The sequence below is a fragment of the Glandiceps talaboti genome, chromosome 11 (genome assembly GCF_964340395.1).
Source record: "Glandiceps talaboti chromosome 11, keGlaTala1.1, whole genome shotgun sequence".
NCBI lineage: Eukaryota > Metazoa > Hemichordata > Enteropneusta > Spengelidae > Glandiceps > Glandiceps talaboti.
The window spans coordinates 19003521-19023388 of NC_135559.1; the positions used below are offsets into that span (position 1 = coordinate 19003521).

The window sequence follows — 19868 nt, forward strand, 5'->3', positions numbered from 1 at the left end:
GAGTTGGCATCATTCAGAACTTATGTGGAAGTGATGTGCGAGGTGGTAGGGAATTTCGTTCAAATCTGACAATAACCCCAACGAAGTTAGGGGGCCTTTTATTCCTGTCATATTTCATATTCCATCATATTTCTGTAGTTCCCTAGAAAGGCATGTACGTCACTTCTGCATAAGTTCGCACCAATGCGAATGCCATACTGATAAGTGAAAGGGAATGAAACCAACATATTCTATCCTCTATGACATCATAATCCCCAATCAGGGAGAACAGTAGGCAATATAACTGTAAGTTTGTGGCTGCTCAGGTCGGTCACCAATCACCTGTTTTAAGTCTTTTTATTTCACTCATAATGCAATTTTGAATAGTCAGCTTTGCATTTACTGGTTAAGAGACATCTAAAGAACATTTTTCAAGGTTGTGGTATGGAGCATTTAGAATCACCTTTAATATGCAAGTTTGTATTAAAGAATGTGAATTTACAAGCTATCCTTTCCCTTTCACCATAAACATAGACCCTACACAAAATGTGTACAGTCTATACTTTAACTCTACTAAATAAGTTTGGGAGATCTGCTATGAACAAAGAATTTAAAGCCGGTATAAACCTTATATTAAAACAGTGCATGAAATAACGCTACCACTTTTTTAATACTGTAATAAGTACATTTGTATAAACGTTATTCTATTTTGAGAAAAATCAAATATTCAATTATTTTCATATAAAAATACCCATTTTCCCATTACAAATACATTTCCTATTATTTACAAATATAAAATTGCACAAACATCATATTATATTTTGTACTCATATCTTCAATTATGTTCCATTATCAATGTTCCATCGTTTGCATCTTTTCAACGACCTTTCCCAGTCCCGAAGTACTTTATCGTAATTTTCTTGGATGTTTTTTGGTTGGAAGATTTGACGAGATTCCCGAAGTTCTTTCAGTTCTTCTTTACTTTTCCAAATACCTAGAAAAATATAAATTTCATCTGATTTCATCTACGGAGTCATGATGGGTGAATGGTTAGAAGGGCCAACTTTGAATCTGCAGGTTGCAGGTTGCAGGTTTGAGTCCTGTCGCTGGAATTTGTTTCTGAATGGCTAAAATCCTTGGGCAAAATTTGAACCATGATTGTACCTCAGTCAACCCAGCTGCATAATTGGGGACCTGGTAGGATAGAGGTTGGAATGATGTGAATGCTTCAATCCTATGTGCTTATAAAGGCTGCCATGGATTGTATACTCCCTATGGAGTTGAGGATGTATAAAGGGCTGTTGTGCTGCTATAGATCCATGCCAGGGGTAATAATTGTAAAGCGCTTTGAGCAAGAAGTGGGAAAGCGCTGTATAAAAACCAACATTATTATTGTTATTGTGAAGTTATCAAGAACTTAGATCCATGTTGTAAAGAGAGATTTATTTATTTGTGTATTTATTTTGTAAACTTTTGTACACTTTTAATTTTGAAATTGTCATGTATATCTGTGTTTTAAATTGTGTGTTTTCGGTTTAAATATTATTACCTGCTGGTTTATTTTTGTATTACATATTCACAAATAAATGTATAGCAGACATAATTGTGTTCTTTGTGTGAATTTTTTGAGAAAAAGATGCATGAATTTAATAATGAATATCCATGAATAATTATCTCTTTTATAATCCTTCAAAATGTTTTTTTTTTTTGAAAACATCAATTTAGACAATTTTTATGAGAGATAGAAATAGCAAGAAGTCTTTGTAGAATTGTAAAGTGCTTTGAGTTCAGAGTGGAAAAGCGCTATGTAAAAATTAACATTATTAGTAATATTATAAGACATAATTGTTATTCAGTCCAATTTGACATCATGATATGGATATTTATGGGTGAATGGAATCATGGAAGAAACTCATTGTAATAAGCCCTAACCGAAACTCCATAAATGGCTAAAAAGTAGCACTTGAATTACCCAGGTTGTCTCTGTACACAATACCTTTTACAGGAGAAATGAAGTAACCTTAGCGTTTCACTCATAAGACGATGTATTTCACATGGACACAGACACAGACAGACAGACATACGCACACACACAGACAGACACACACACAGACAGACACAGACATACGCACACAACTTCAAACAGAAACAATTTAATATAGTGGTGCCACGCACAGTGAGAAGGTAGAAGCAGACAAGTTACCATGGTGATTATCACTTGGAAAATAAACAATTGAAGCCATTAAAATCATCACGTCCATGTGTAATGTTTTCATTAGAAGCCTGTTTCTACTGCACTGTGAAAGAATAGCAATGTTTATCAGTGTTCAATGTGATTGGGCAAAAGATCTTGCTGTGTTCATGTGTCTCTGTTATTATTAGTCTAGAGTTGAAATGTGGCTATCTTTGTGTCAAAAACGTAATGTCCCATGAGTGAAACACCAAGGCAACTTCAATTCTCCTGTATCACTTTGTTTACTTACCAGCTTGAAGTCCTGCAAAGAATGCAGCACCAAGACTTGCTGCATCTAAATTCTTAGCAAGATCCACACGTTTATTAGCTAAGTCACTTAACAGTTGTACAACAAACTCATTGTTACCGACACCACCATCCATTCTATAAAATAATAACAAAATTTGTAAATCATAATACTTCAATCAACATCATACACCACAAACTCAACTTACTGAAATTTCTGGACTTCAAAATAAATACCTTTTATACCTTAATTTCTGAAAAAAAATTTACATTTGATAATTACCACAATCAGTAAACATCTTTCAATATGATGTCTGAAAACCATACAACTACAAAACATTGATGTGGCAGACATAAATCAATTTCTAAATTAAGAAAGATATTTTTCCTGGAGATTTTGTATTCTGAAAATCTGTATACATGGAAGGAAGGAAAACTGACTGACCTATAAACACCAGTCAATTCATGTTTAGAAGAGGTATGCCCTTCAGGTTAGATTAAAGGGCGCCCTCACAGGTGAAGATGCACAAAAAATGGCTCTCATAGTTTAAAGTGGTACAAGCCAAGTTTATAAGCTTTCTACTCAAGTGGAAAGACTTAAACAAAACCACATTCCAGTATAATGTTAATGTAAAAGCATGTCTTCTATAACATTTTGATTGTCTTCTGGCATGGTTAGAACAGTTGATTGCAATTTTGGTGAGTATCATAAATTACATCATTGGATCGTTTTAGTTTAATATATCTTAATACCAGGTTTGAGTTCAGTCAATTACAAGTGGTGGTTAACTGTGCTTCAGTAAGTAGAATACTGTGAGTGAGTATCTTTTAAATATGCAGTAAAAACTACGCCTAAACACCTATAAATTCGGCTTGTGCCCCTTTAAATCCTAAGATTCTTTTAATGGGACACAGTCTGTAACTTTGAGGGTTTTTGTGGTTATTTTGGGTTCATTATGAAATATTCCTATATCATTTCAATCACTACAGATCAGGTCTAACAACTGATACAACCCACACAAAATCTCCGGTGCATTTGTCTGAATGATGTGAGCCAAGGAAAGACTTCATGCAAAGACAATATTCAATACAGACAACAATACAACTGATAGAAAATTAACAGCGAGTGCCATTGATGCAGGTTTAGGTGATTAGGTGATGGTTTTATCAGTTTGTTTATATCTGTGGAAGTTATAATGTCACACTAATAGTCATACTAATCGTTATAATATGTAGCATTCTATCGGTAGACAGTGTCACTGGATTCAGGCTCCCGTGGTGTTTATACTTTGATAAGTTACCAACACTAATTGCATTGTATGTATTTGCATGAAACTTGTCTCATTCCTGCTTACTATAAGCAAACAAACACACCGGTGCTTTTTTGCAAGTTGTAGTACTCTCACCAGGTCCATTATGACATCAGAAATGAAATTCTGACAATTTGATTGGACCCAAAAAATTGAAAAATACCCCATTCTAAGTACCAAGTTTGGTCAACCACCCCTATCATGCTGGGGTAAAAATCACTTTACTTCTCATAAGTATTCATAAATAGGACACTGAGAAAAAGGGGTTTCAGTTCCAGACTTAGTCTGAAGTTATGCTATGACAGGGCGCCCTCACACATCAGTCAACCCATTTCATAGATAGAGCAGGCCAGAGAGGGCAGCATAACACAACGTATCTTAACAGTCTATAACAGACTGTGCCAAAGATACATTAACCCCGTACTCACCTTATAGTGTCAGACAATGGAAATTTGATCTCAGCAGCTGCTGTATCAAGTAACTGCTTGAATCTGAAATTATAAATCATAATAGTGACACAGATGGTATGTGACATCAGTTCACATAAAATGATAACAATTGATACTGACAGTCAAGACAACAATCACTACATGTAGTCTCTTACAAATATTACACATTCATGTAGCTCTTACGCAGGACAACAAAATCAAATTTATACTAACAGCTCAAAGAACATACAATAGTTTCCTTGAAACAGGTTTTAAAAAACATAGGCATAAAAAAGGCAGATAAGAGTTATCCCACGAGATACAACATGCCCGAGTGAAATATGATAGCACCTTCAATGCATCATCCATGCCATGAGTTTCCATGCCACGAGTTTACTCCTGGGCATTGCTCATGAATCTAGGAGAGGATGAATAGAGTTGGTCTAGTCCCTATACAGGCTATGATCACTATGATATAGTCAAATAGATTTCTCTAGCACAGCATTCCATTCTTAACACCAACAGTGATAGTTTATGCTATTGAAGTGTTGACGACATCATGTGTCCTCCACACATGCCGTACTTTCAAACTGGAGGTTGAGTTTGTAGAAAACTGATTGAAGTAACCAATTACCAAGTCCCTGTCAGTGTGTGTGATGGATTACTACTGACAAGTGACATGCAATGTTCACCCAACTTTCCCCAGCAGAAGATTTAGCTACATTTTTGGTAAAATCCATTTGACTATACATGGAGAGAGACTAGAGTGAGAGAGGGCAGTGATAGCAGTATCAATCACTATACAACAAGGCACATATAGACTCACCTAAAGACAAATGATTCTAATATGCCTCTAACCATGTGTTGTTTGGAAGTAGTTGGTTTAATACCAATGAAGGCACAACAGGCACTGTCATCATTTACTGGGGCCTGTAATCAAAAAGGTACAACACTGAATAATTGGTCAAATAACTAACATTTGAAAAATGTACATTATCTTAAAGGGGAATGCCACCTCAAGAAATAAAGGCATTTTCATAATCTACAGCACAGGTGAACTGAACAAGTGGTGACCATTTCTCAATCAATGAATTTGATTTGATTTAACTAACAAGTATTGTCATTATTCAGTTTAGAATTAAAATGGTAAAAAACAACACAAACACATATGTGATGTATAAAATTGTTTTAATAATACCTGAATTCCACTAAATGCTGGTATAAAGTAGGTACCGTTAGAATCTGATACAGATCTGGCAAGGGTTGATGTCTCACTGACATCACTGTACAGACCTACCAATGAAGAGAGATAGTATTTGCAGTACATTATTAGTCAAGTTAGACTGTATGAAACTGTTCACTGTGGGTTCATATAGGACCCTAGAGGAACACATCCATGTACTAACTATATACCTCACAGCCCTGTTACAGGTTATATTGTTTTACAGCCCTGATACATGGCTGTGGAAAATCTGTCTGCTACAGGCATCTGCATGTGCAAGGACTGTTCTGTGCATCTTTGTCCCATAGCTGTACACAGCACACCTAGTACACACTTGGGCACAGCCATGCATGTACCCAGCCATGTGCCCCACAGACCTGTTAAAGGTTATATTGTTTTACAGCCCTGGTACATGGCTGTGGAAAGTTTGCATATCACCTCTGTGTACGGACTGTTCTGTACATCCCTGTTCCATAGCTGTAACAGCAGGCATAGCAAGTACACATTTATGCACATCCATGTACCAGATATAATGGTGGAATCATACTCTGCAACAGCCTGTTTGTCCACATCCCAGTTACAGCTATTCTCATATAGTCATGTACCATAGCTGTTAGTCTAGCTGCTAGACCTCGGATGTTCTTCTGATACAATACGACACACGACCAAACATCGTTATCGAGGATGGAACATCTGAGGTCTAGCAAAAGTCATCTCTATGGCATGCACATCCTGTAGCAGCTCTTTATAATAATAATAATAATCTTTATTTATACTGGATAGTTCTTTAAGCATATAAACACTTGTCTCCCAAGAAGTCCAGTGAGGGCCATCCCTCATGGGTTCAGTGTTAATGCAGGAGGAAACCGGAGTACCCGGGGAAAACCTGTGTTGTTCGGTAGAGTCAAACTGAACAACACTCTTCTTACTTACAGCGTGGTAAATTTAATCGAACCCTGAATGGGGTTCGAACCCCAACTGCAGTGGTAAGAGGCAAGTGGTTTAACCACTCAGCCACCGACAACTTTTGTTCACATCCAAGTTACAGTTATTCTCACAGCTATGTACCATTGCTGTACACAACACACCTAGTACACAATTATGCACATCCATGTACCAAATATGATGGAATCATATTTCTAGCCATGCTCGTACGTGTCATATTCGATCATTAAACACAGCTGGTACAAGATGATGTTTCCCTGTGTACAGTACACACTTGGATTATGGAACACAATGAATCATAAACAACTGTACAGTTTGTTTAAATGTGAACTGACAAAACAAAGGAATACACTGGCACATTTCATTGATGGGTGCCACATTGTTTTTTTCTTTGTCTTCCGACTGTGACCATAGGTGACAGCTGGCATAGAAAGTTCATGTTAACAGCTTTGAAACCATAACATGTAATGTCATACCACACTGTAAATGACTCTCACAGCTGGCATCCTTATAATGATAAACTATGGATTATTAAAAGCCTTGAATTTGAATACTAACCTATTTTTTGTCCCCATTCTACAGCTGTGCCAGTGTCAGCTGAATTACCTTCTGCTACAAAGACAACCTCATCTTTAATCTTCCAACAAACCAGTGAATATAGTCCTGTAGATCAATATTATACACAATATAAGTACTAACTCAGATACAATGTGGTTCAGTAACAGTGACAGCTACCTAGTACTCTATACACCACAGACCTCTATTTAAATGTCTCACTGGAAATATTGTCATCAATAATTTACTTTAGATATCCTGCTAAAAGACAGACAGACAGACAGAGACAGACAGACAGACAGAGAGACAGACAGACAGACAGACAGACAGACAGACAGACAGGGGTAAAACCATACCCTCTGCCCAACCTTGTTGGCAGAGGAAATAAAAGAAACATACACCATGTACAACAACTTTCTCGTCGCTTATGAAATACAGACAACACATTATATGTTTACAACATACATTTCTCAGAATACATGTAAGCATGTGTAACTATAGCAGTATATATTGCACCTTAGGTTGGCATGATTTCTTTTATTAGCACACAATATGGCTGTCTTTACTGAGACTGATCAACTAACCTGTTTTTGATGGCACTGCTTGGTTACCAACATTGATGTCTAGAAATGTACCAGTACCCATTGTACACTTGACGTCACCTTTGTTGAAACAACATTGTCCAAACATCGCACTTTGTTGATCGGCCACCTACAAATACAAAATTGTTCGAACAATTTTTGAAACAATATCTAATGATGAAGATAATCAAAATACAAAAAACAAGTTCAGTACGAATAAATTACAAAACTCTGAACAAAAATGAAGATTTCATTGAGTTTGATTCACAATGTAAATAGCCCTAAACATGAATAAGTACCTTTAGTTCTGAAATGAGGCCAAGAACATGAATATCAAAATAAAAATCAATACACTATAGTTTAACACTGGTGCTCTAGTCTAGTAAACTGCTACACATGTGGTTGTTTTCTACAAATCTCTCTTTCCACGTATAGTCAAATGGAACAAATTCTACTGAAAATCTACAATGTAGCTAAATCTGCTGGGGAAAGGCTGATCAGTGCATGTCAGTAATAATCCATCACACACAGACAGGCAGTTGTAATCGGTTACTTCATTCAGTTTATCACAAACTCAACCTCCAGTCTTAAAGCAAGTCACGCGAGACGCGATAACATCATTACATGTATATCAACATGCCAATAACATTAAACTACTGCTGTCAGTGGCACAAACAGAATCATACTAAAGAAAGCAATTTGACTATACGGAGGAGAGAGAGAGAGAGATTGTTGAAAACTAGCCCACATGTATAGCTCTGGACTACTAGCATTCATACATCCAGGGTTCTATGATATTTTCATATTTTCATATTATATTATTATAAAACTTGACTTACCACAGCACCAATGGGAATTTCAGCTCCAAAAATATCAGCAGTACAACATCCGTAGTCATCACTGTACATTGAAAAAGAAGATTATTTTTGTGAGTCAAATTGTAGAAAAAAAGCTTCACATTGTGAACCTACTGTTCAGCCATAATCTAAAACATTACGTGATGAAAACTTTCATCTAGTGACTAATCTAAGGCTATTATTCCATTATGTTAATTAGAATATGAGTATTGCTTTAAAAAATTCACTTGTGAGGAATATTCAAAGTCCTCTGATTGTGCAATGTATGAATTTTTTTTTTTAAATTTTGTGCTGGGAATTGCTCCAAGTGATTTTCTTTTTATGCAGATATATACACATATAAACATAATAAGATATTTCTACAGAAATCCATTCAGAATTGAGACTACGTGACAGGGCTATGTTGCTTTGGTAACTGTCAAAGCTTTCTTTGTCAGTGTCAGCCACAGAAAAGTCCCCTGTCTCAAGTGGGATTTGACTCATGACATACCAACTGCTGAACCTGAGCTCTAACCATTATGCTACAGGGAGCTGGTAATGTATGAATTCTTTCAGTAACACTTGAAGTTTAAATACAGATGGTTTTTCTTAACTGTGTTCATAGACAATTGCACTCTTTAAATGTTTAACTGGGTTTTACTATCGCTTGCATTTCACTGAGAATTAAGATCTATTTTCACCTTTCCAAATCCTGTTTCTATTTGTCTTTCTGTATGTATGGCAATATGAGATTGTACAGACTGAAAATGTACGGGAAGACTCGTGAAGACCTAGCCTGGTAGATTTGTACACTCCTTATGATGATGCTTTTGTTCTACTGTATAGTGTGAAGAACACATTCCTTGCAATTCTACTAAAGTACTGTATAAGTAACTGTTGTAGTAGCCAGAATCAGATTCATAATCATATCTACAATACTTACCAAGTGTCAAGAATCTGTGGAAGAATACTCATTGGTAATCCCAATAATGCGAAGTAAATCCAATTCCAGTTCATCTGTGCATACAATTGAAATTACAAACATAAATGGAATTTTACAATAACAGTATAACGATATTTGAGTCTAAACATGAGATTTCCATGGCAAACACTCAGAATCAGAAGAAAAAAAACTATTTACAAATATTTTTTATATGGTGAAGAGTGCATACAACTAGATAGAAGTATCTACTACAGTGTACTACAACAACATACAATTAGAACTTTGTACATTACACACTGTCGATAAATTCAAGAAGGACGTCGACATCAATACACATCTGTTTTCAAGCACTTTCTAACTTTTTACAATGATCTACTAATTGTTCCTGTTCACTGCCATAGAACATTACATCGTATTGGATTGTGGGCTATGCAAATTCTTTTCATTGATTGATTAATTGATTGATTGATTTTTTCAAGAGAAAGATTCATGTCATTAGCTGTGTGCCTCCAGGGATCATTATAAAAATATGTATCTTACCACAAATGGATCAAACATACAGCTTGCACTAGCATTGGAATAATCTGTCAAGTGTTTCTTTCCTGGAATGTAAAAATGATTAACATCTAATATTATTATATGTATTTCTTGTCCATTACTGTTCTTTTTCAAAATACAACAGACTTGCTGCTGGTGAAACAACTTGTCAATTTTGACAGCTTTTTAAGAAATTGAAACATTTAAGTATAATACACTTTTTACTATTGTTTTGGCAATCTTTGTGTTTGCATGTAGGTGAATGCATTTATTTGGATGTTTGTATATGTATGTGTGTGTGTGTGTGTGTGTGTGTGTGTGTGTGTGTGTGTGTATGTGTGTGTGTGTGTGTGTGTGTGTGTGTGTGTGTGTGTGTGTGTGTGTGTGTGTGTGTGTGTGTGTGTGTGTGTGCGCGTGCGAGAGAGGAGGGGGGCAACGAAGTATTTGGTAGCCATATTGGATTCTCAAATATGCAAAATTTTGATATCATTTTGCCCTCTATTTCAAAACTCTCTGGTGATCCATAATTTTTTTTCTTGACTTGAACTGAGAATAGAAGTGTTCTTGAACAAAGTAACAGGAAAGATTTATTTAAGAGTTTATTTTCAAGGTGATTCTACATTAAGGTCATCATAACTGATTATATAAGAGTTCCAAAAACTAACCTCCCGTTAACTTCCATATCAACCATGTATCTATAGCACCATACAATATCTGTCCAGCTGATGCACGTCTCTTTAACTAACAATATAAAAAAATAAATATATATGCAAATGTATACACATTATTATGCAAATCACATGCACGTAGCAATTTGTTTCACTAACGTTTTCTGAAATAAACTGTAATTCTAAATTTCCTAATTCCTGAATAAACAATGCTAAGTCTATCAGATATCATTTCATTTATCACATTTCATCAATTATTACAAAAAAGATAAATATATCTTATTATACAATTCACAAGCCAAGTTGAAAAAAAAAAATAATTATGGAATTTATACCCTGGTGTTCTACATCATGACAACAAACCTCTACATCACAACAATGTGTGTCTATGTCACTGGTTCTGCTGTGTTCGAGTATGTACACGTCAAAACGTATACAATTGCCATTACTTTCCCCAATTTTCTTTGATATTACTGGCGCTATTATTCTCCAATATTTTTTATAATACAGTCACTCAGCCGGAAATAGAATCTAATAGTCGAACCAATTACTAATTAATTACTATATTCATTACTTTAATTATGGTAATCTGAATGGACAAAATTAGTTACAGTATTTTCACTTAGAATTAATATTTGTTATTTTGTGTCTGTACTCTGCGTCAATAAAACGTAAGTGAATACTTGGTGGCTACAATTTCTTTATCATCAGGGAAAATATTATCCATATAAAAACAGATCTCTATGGAAATGACATCACTTGGAAAAAGAACCAAAAATATTCTGTTTAACTTCAATCATACCATTTCAATGTAATACAGTAGATAATTACCTCTGGGTTCTTCTCTAGGTACCAGCCAAGTCTCATGATTGCCTGTAAAACCAAGTTTTAATAGAGTTGATTATTTTTCATACTGTAGTATACATTCTAATCCATACAAATAGGAAACCCTTCCATGCAATAAAACATTGGTAAAGATGATTTTTATATTACTATTCATTTTACATAGTAAACTTAAAGTGTCCGTGATTAAACATCCAGTGTTTTTTGTTAAGGGTGGTAAGCAGGATTCCAAAGTCATTTCAACAGGGTTCCCAGATAAAATTATGGTAGATTGTATAGGAAACTATATAACTATTGCCCCTTTCCCCCATTTCTGTTATCGGGGTTCCCCAACCTTAGCAAAAATACTGACATGGCAACTTTGAAATAAAATGACAGAACCTCATGACGCACGAGTGGGCTGGCATACTTGGTATTTGCATGAATGCTTGCAGTGTTCTCTGCGGCCATACTTTCACAAGCATAGAAAGTGAAAGTGCAGCAGAAAACACTGCAAGCACAAGTGCAAATACCACTGGAACTCACACAGAATGAGGTACTGTTATTGTTAATCAAGTTAATCGGAAACACCATAAATGCATGCATATTGAAGTATTTAATAAACTTGATTTAAAAAATACACCAATAATCTAAAACTCACATGTTGAGTACTAAAGCTAAGCTGACTGGCCATTCTCCATCTGTTCTGTCTTGTAACTAAATGTAAAAATCTGGCTCCATTCTTGACAAGCTGTGAAAAAAACCCAGAACAATTCCACAATAAGATGCTAAATATCATTTTATTAAATACAATATTGGTGTGTACGTGGTACAGGTATAACAAACAATAAATCAATTTTAAATGCGTATCAAATTTGTTAATCTATTGTACCAAGCCTTCACTTTATGTGACCTTGAACTAATGGTACTATCTGATGGTATTGGCAACCTGGGTGATAATATTTATACTTCCTCCATGAGTTAATAACAATATCAACATGGGTAATAAACTTACGCCATGAGATACTGACATTATCAACCTAGGTATATAATACTGATATCTACTTACTCCATAGGATAATGACATTATCAACCTGGGTAATAAACCCCATATCTACTTACTCCATAGGATAATGACATTATCAACCTGGGTAATAATACTGATATCTACTTACTCCATAGGATAACGACTTGTTAACGGAGTCCACGTAAGCAGCACTTCTGGTATCTTGCCATGTAATAAAATTATGAAGAACTTTTCCATCTTCCCTGGACAAGAAATGAATATTAAATATTAGTCCGAGTTATAAAAACTACCGTACTTGGGATATATATTGTAGATAGGGCAAAATATCATCAAAAAAATTAAATATTTTTGAACACATACTGTAATCAGTGCTACTACGTATCTCATCTTGATCCCATAACAGTAAACAATAAGAGAGGCAGTGTACCAAATTTGATGCACAACTGACATGCAGCAAATTCTTGAGACACATCAAAATTTGATAATCTATATCCCTTACTATGTGATTACTCCTAAAAAAAAAAACCCTCAATTTTTATCATTTTGACGTGCAAAAAAAATGTGTTATTCATTAGTGGGTACATTGATGAGCAGCCAAGTAAACATAGTACCTCAAGTATTTCACTTTTAACTTCTAAACTCTCTAGGAATGCTACATTACAATGTACTTGTCTTGTACTTACTTTTCCCATAGTGTAAATGAAGCTCTGTGTGTAGATATGCCCATAGTTGATATATCACTGGCCTTAAGTTTAGCATCTGTTGAAAAAAACCACCACATATCATTTGATTACTAAAGTAGTTTGATACGGCCATTACTGTGACGAATTACTTTGTTTTATTCTTATGCAATAGTCCTGGACTATCTCCATCACTCTATACGACACCTCCTACATGCTATACTTCCATGTTTATCCAAAAACATACATGTGGTCCCAGGACACAGTGTACAAATATCCAATACAATTCTTACAGCTGCACTAGGTACATGTACACATGTATAACTGGAACATTTAAAAAAATATGTTTTGTTTGGTACAATAACTTACTTGTAATATTATAGGGTACACCATGAACAGTATTGTATCACTTGAGGGTAAACATATTTTTGTAGCTGTATATGTGATAATAAGTCAATTTGATATGGATAATAAGTCAATTTGATTTTTGGATCCACCACGATTTCAAACTGTTTCTGTACTGTTTATGGATAACATCGACCACTGATTAACACGTACAATATCTAGTTATTGGTATTTTAACAATTTTCATTGAATATATTGTGGTTGTCTGATTGAAATTATACTCCAGTTACAACCAGTATAGCATGGCGACAGATTCTGAGCTGAGCTTTCACTCAAGATTTAAACTTACCACTACACTACTACAGATAATATTGACCACTAATTAACAGATACAATGTCTTTTCATATGTAATCAACCAATATTTAGTCAATATTTCTTCGGTTATTTGATGAAAAAATATGTCCCAGTTGCAGCTAGTGCAGGTTTAATATGAGCTAATCACTATAATTCTATCCAAAGTCCATGAACAGCTATTCCGATTCATATAAACAACTGTAATATTTACAGTGATACCTACTTGTAAGTGCATCTTTAACCACCTGTGTAAACTGTAACCATAAACTATCCGGATCTATCTCTTTACATCCAGACTGCACTTGGAGCACCTTCAGCTGTAACCATGACAACAAAGGTAATAACATAATGAAATTTGGTAAATCATACTAACCATATTATTACATGTGTACCAGCGATTACTTGCACTGGTGCACGTGCATACTAGTGCATGGTATTTGCACTGCCGTGCAATACTGAAAACATTATTGCACGCCTGCATGCAAATGATATGCAAATGAGGACACAACTGTTCGCTACACACAAAATCATGTGAAATTGCGAAATCGCATACGATTTTTATGGAAATTTGCCATTTCAGATAAACATACATGTATGTCATAATAACAGAATCCCCCTGCCATGCAAGTTCCAGTGTGGGTACTCGGGGGTATTCACAATCGTGCTTGCAGTGTTTTCTGCTGCACTTTCATGAGCATAGCAGAGAACACTGCAAGCACTTGTGCAAATACCCTGAGTACGCCATACTTGCACTCACATGTCATGGAGTTCTGTCCTATATCACTGTGTTGATTTGTTGACCTTGAATTTGCTCCTGAGTTTATCATACATACATGTACATATAGCCATATAGTTTTCATATGAATCCCTAAATGACCATTGTCATTGAACTTGGCTATCTTGGTAACCTTTAAAGGCCAAGTTTGGATTGGGAGTAAAATTATGATGTGTCATGTAGGTGTCAAAAACAGTTGACTAGACAGCATTCTCCCTAGAGGGTTTTTTCATATCACACCTTATATCCTTTACATTTACAATTTTTGCCAACACACTATCAGTTGACCTGCTACACAATCCAACTGTTTGAGGTTTTTGTTTTTTGGAGACATTGATTATAGCTGTCATTCACAGTTTGACCTCTTTGTTGCTTTCAATGGATACATGATATTTGCAAAAGCTGTGTCAATGTAGCTGCTTCACAAATTATGAAAACAAACAATGAGCAGACTGCTATAAAATTCTCTTTGTGAAAAGAACAATGAAGACAACCATTAATTACAATAATGACAAATACTCCACTATGTTGTTACAAAGACTATGTGTCATCAGGCTATACTGGTACACATGATGCCTGCAGAATGACAATACACATGGCTCCACTCGTAAGATATGGATAACGCTAATGTGAAATCCTAGGATTGAAACTTTGGCCTTTAGACTACAGAGAATGGAGTATCCCTTCCATTGTTTATGGTTAACCTTTTATCAAAGTTAATAACTGTATTTTGTGAAACTTGGCATAAGAAATTTTATTTTTGATTTGTATAATAAGAATCTTCCTCATCATTTAAGATTATTTCCAGGTGATCGATCATAGCCGAGACACAAGGTTTAAACTTTGGCAAAATTTAGCAATTCCGAAAATACGCACGGCTGCCGGTCAATTTTCCATCAGGTTTTCAGGTACAAAATTGTGGAACAGTTTGCCAACAGAAATGAAATGTCTCACATCAAAACATCTGTTCAGGAAAGCTTTTAAAGAGTATCTACTTGACAAAATTTAAACTAGTGAATATAATACATATTCTTGCATTGTTAGCTCGTTTTGATATTTTCTCCCATTATGATTGTTCTTCTAGTTCTGTGTAGCCCTTATCGTTACTGATGCATATGAACTCTGAGGTGGAGCCAAACTTGATTAGCGAAAAGCTATTTTTTTTACTCCAAATTGCCGATTTGTTTATTTATTTCCTGTCACTATGTAATTGTTACTTACTTTAAATTGGCAATAAATAAATGAATGAATGAATTTACATATCAACTGTTTTTACAGTGTCAATGCAAAGGTACATATTAATACTACGAAGTCGAAGTTCTCCATTGAACAACTATATTTGGTGTGTCTTAATCTACCAAATAATTTGCAGAAACCAAAATCATTCTAATTTGTATACTGAAATATTAGAGGAAATTTGATCTTTAGTGCAACGTTACTAAAATCAAGTAATGTAAAGTCTAAAAAATTAGCCAAGATTTCAGATTTGCAATCGTGAACACAAAGTACAATGTATCCATACAGACAGAGGAACTGTCATGTATCTACATTTGTATGGCTGTAAGAGTTTTGCATCACTGGAGATACAAAGGTCGACAGAGAGGTCAAATTGGCACAGTTGTAAATTTACATGACCAAAGGCCTCATTTATTGCTTACAAGTAAAGGTACAATTTAGGACAAGGCCAGGTAGTGAACATACACACTATAAACAACTAATTGTGATATCAAGAAGCCTGTTGTCACCATCCCCCAAGGTACATCATCATGTATTTCAATTTTAGAAACCAACAAAATGCTTCAATAAAGAGTTTGCATGTTTTCGGAGTTGTTGTTTTATTGATGGTGGTAGACAATTTTCCAACTTAATGGGGTCCTTGTGTTTGGAGATTAGCTGAAGGATAGCAGTGAGCACTCTAGACTACATTGTGTATGAAATAAATGTACATGTACACACAGAGGTATTTTGATGTTATTCCCACACAGACACTGATTTCCTGTGGAGCCTACAAATACATTTATGTTATTTACTGTATGCAGTCCAGGGGAGGTCAGTTTCTCAGCTGAGCTGCATGAATTTAGATGACTCACACATTTGTACATATAGACAAGCCATTTGTGCCCAACATGTGAGCACTGTAATATGTATACAGGCATTTACATGTACAATATCATGTTGTGGCATGTTGAAATCATGGAGTGTGACCTCCTCTAAATCTCTGATTTACAACCAGAGATGAACTGAAATGAACTGTATGAGGGGAAATGTTGTTAATGTGCTTACTGAGACCTTAAAGTGTCTTTCTGTACTGTTGTACCTTTTTATAATCAATATTCACTTGAATTCAGTACAGTCCTGGCTATATCTTTTGTACTTTGTACATTGTACCATAATATGGTGGGGAACCCTGGTACCTCAGTCCTGTGGAACTCATATTGGTCAACAATAGAAATGCATATAATACTTCAATGTCAGATAAAAAACTTAATTCTTTTAGTTGGGGTGGGGGTGGGGGTCACCCATTTTATTTCTCATCCGACAAAATAGATTTTACTCTTAATATTGAATCTGTTTTGCACTCCAAAATAGAAATATTTCGGAAAAAATTGTCCAATCACAAAATGTAAGAATTTTCGCTCCTCAGTAGTACATTGTAAATGCATGACATGTTGGGAACAAGGTCAAAGGTCAAAATCCATGATGTTCTTTTAAATGTCTTTTCGTTGTGTCTGTGATCGGACAACGGATGGACAGCGATAGTGGGTAACTTTGGTTAGTCATTTGACCAGTCTTGGTGTATGTTCTCCTCACACAATGTACAAAAATCCATCAAATGATTTTGAGAGACGAACATAACAAACAAACTCTGGAAGATCAATATTAAAAAACACCAGAGTAATACTGTCCATAAAAGTATTTTTTGAGTCCATCCATGAGATCTTAGCAGAATGTTCACAATTGTTCAAATACTGGTTTCCTACTGTTGTTGTTATTATTGTCAGCCTTTTACAAAGACAATAAAGTGTTCATAAAAGAGAAATTTTCTCAATGGTACTATATACTACTAAATACTGATTTGATATTGAACCGCTGGAAACAAATAGCAATTTTGGCCAATTTAGTTGGGGGGGGGGGGGGGGGGGGTCCTGAGGTCTAGCTAACTAAAACTATGGATCTCAATATTAAAAGTATAACCCATTCTGCAAAAACTAAGTAAAAGAATTCATTTTTTTTTATCCTACATTGAACTATTGATTTCGCCCCTCACTTATGTTTAAATCACAATTTTTTTAATGACGTAAGGGACTTTCGCAGTACGGAGTTACAGAAGGCAGTTTAGAGTACTGGCTTCAACAACACATGATCAAGTCCCACTACTGCACCAGACCACAAACACAGGGGCGTGTAATATTTCATAGATTGTTGTTTTCCAAATTCCAGGTCTACAGACTAAATATAACAACATCCTGATTAATATATATTCCTACATGTAAGGGGAAGATTTCTTCGTAGTATAGAGATTGATACATTTGTAGCAGCAAGATTCGTACGATATTTTCCTAAGAAAACGACATTCTAAGCAATAAGAAAACAACAATCTATGAAATATTACACGCCCCCTGTGACCACAAATGTACACAGTTGAGTAACATATATTTTCATTCATTCCATTCATTCATCGCACGCCGCTGAAACCAAAGGGCAAATCAGTCAGTGTAGTAATAGTATAGTGTCAAGGTTGAATGAGACATCGATTAAAATAAATGAAATTATACAATCATACCTTCTGGTCGCTCTCTCCAACGATATTGACTTGTTTGTCGTATATGTGACATCTGACAGTCGTTGTTCCGATGTCAACAGCCAAAACATATGCAGTATCACACTTTTGCCGTTTGCTATCAGACGACATTTTAGGACCGGCCGACCACGTTTAAAACTGTAATACAATGATCGGCTGGTTAAAATATGACGAGAAACTCGTGTGTAATCATGAAACGCATCTCATCATTTGTTTCAATCACGCCATCCTGATTGAGGGGTCAAAGACATTTAAAAGTCGTATTGATTCACAGACTGAATATTCGCTAAGATAATGTAGTACATGTATAAATTTTAAGGAATAGAAGAGTGGCAGAAAATGGATGAAAAAGGCATACATATATATATTCGTTTGTTTTGTTTTGTAAAAGTATTAGCTAGGTTAACAATTTATGGTGTCAGTTGCGTGTTAACATTATTCGAAGCGACAGTCTGGAAATGTACCAATAAAGCAGCGGGAATTTTAACTTCACAGTTTCGTACCTCGTCTGGGCTTTCCTGAGAAGGGACTCTCAAATCAAAGTGCAGTCTGAGAGAGTAAGTTTTGTAGCAGAATAGTAAATCAACCTTTTTCGTCATATACAAGCAATATAATGAATGGTTGTAGCTGCAATAACTAACTGTATATTTTGGTCGTTTTTTACGCCGCGCCGTTGCTGTTGTCGGGCTACCACTCAAAAACAACCCGAATATGATTATGAATACAAATGTAGTTTATTGCAGCTTGGCTGATATATGATGTCTTTGTCGTTTACTTTGGGTTATTTTAGTCACAGACGCCTCTCCAGTGTCTCTGTTTTAGTTTATCAAAACACAATAGGGTGAACTGGATATTCCTGGTTATCTGGTAGATAAAATATTTCATAGTTTGACCACTAGGAGTGCTGTTCACAAGACATTTTGTAATGTAACAAAAGCAGACGTGAAGTTTCCACTCTTTTCCATGTTCTTGCTTTTAACGACTACCAGTAATTAAACATACCCAACTACTCCAATAATGCTCTTTATTAACACACTTCTTTTACACACATTTTGTTCATGATTTTTTCATAAATTGCTATACAGTAATGATAGTAGTATACATTCTCAGTGGCCATGGATAAATTTTAGTCCTCATTTTACCAAATCTGTGGAAAATGACCGACACTTCAGCTACCAGAACATATCATATTGTTGTATACACTTTATGTAGTGAACGTGTGTGAATTTGTACGTGTGCATGTGTGTGTCATACCAGTTTGTAATTAGTAAAACCCCAATTGTTTCTTGTCAGGATATGTTGTCTAAAGTGGTGGGACGATGCAATTTTTTAAAATTTCTTTTGTAATTCTCAAGAAACCTGTCTGACATCAACCTACTATTTATGACAGTTACTGTTCTTTTTATTTAGTACTTTAGAGCAAATGAGTATGTGGGGCAGATGTCATTTGCTTGTTCATGATCGGCTCTACAGTTCTTCTCACTGAAGTAGCAATTAATGTAAGGAGGGTTATTTTGTGTTTTCTCCCGGGTCTGCAGACTGCATGGGCTGGACAAACATGAAAAAAAAATGCCAGGGG

The 19868-nt window shown here is 35.3% G+C and overlaps 1 protein-coding gene across 1 annotated transcript; it reads right to left on the reverse strand.

Moving 5' to 3' along the window:
* Positions 1-818: 818 nt before the first annotated feature.
* On the reverse strand, positions 819-18400 carry LOC144442110 (glycerol kinase 5-like). Its single transcript, XM_078131380.1, has 17 exons — positions 18272-18400; positions 13936-14029; positions 13016-13091; positions 12481-12574; positions 11967-12056; positions 11315-11356; positions 10481-10556; positions 9819-9880; positions 9279-9352; positions 8339-8399; positions 7503-7629; positions 6922-7026; positions 5395-5489; positions 5023-5126; positions 4197-4259; positions 2463-2596; positions 819-973 (listed from the first exon to the last, which is right to left on the reverse strand). The coding sequence occupies exons 1-17, from the start codon at positions 18398-18400 to the stop codon at positions 819-821; spliced, it is 1581 nt and encodes a 526-aa protein (XP_077987506.1).
* Between the last annotated feature and the right edge of the window lie 1468 nt (positions 18401-19868).

Excerpts from the sequence above, each read along its gene's own strand:
- LOC144442110 (XM_078131380.1), bottom strand. The coding sequence starts at position 18,400 with ATGTCGTCTGATAGCAAACGGCAAAAGTGTGATACTGCATATGTTTTG. Across the intron at positions 12,575-13,015 it reads TCATTTACACTATGGGAAAA|GGAAGATGGAAAAGTTCTTC; the intron begins GTAAGTACAAGA and ends TTTCTTGTCCAG. Across the intron at positions 7,630-8,338 it reads AAATTCCCATTGGTGCTGTG|GTGGCCGATCAACAAAGTGC; the intron begins GTAAGTCAAGTT and ends TTGTATTTGTAG.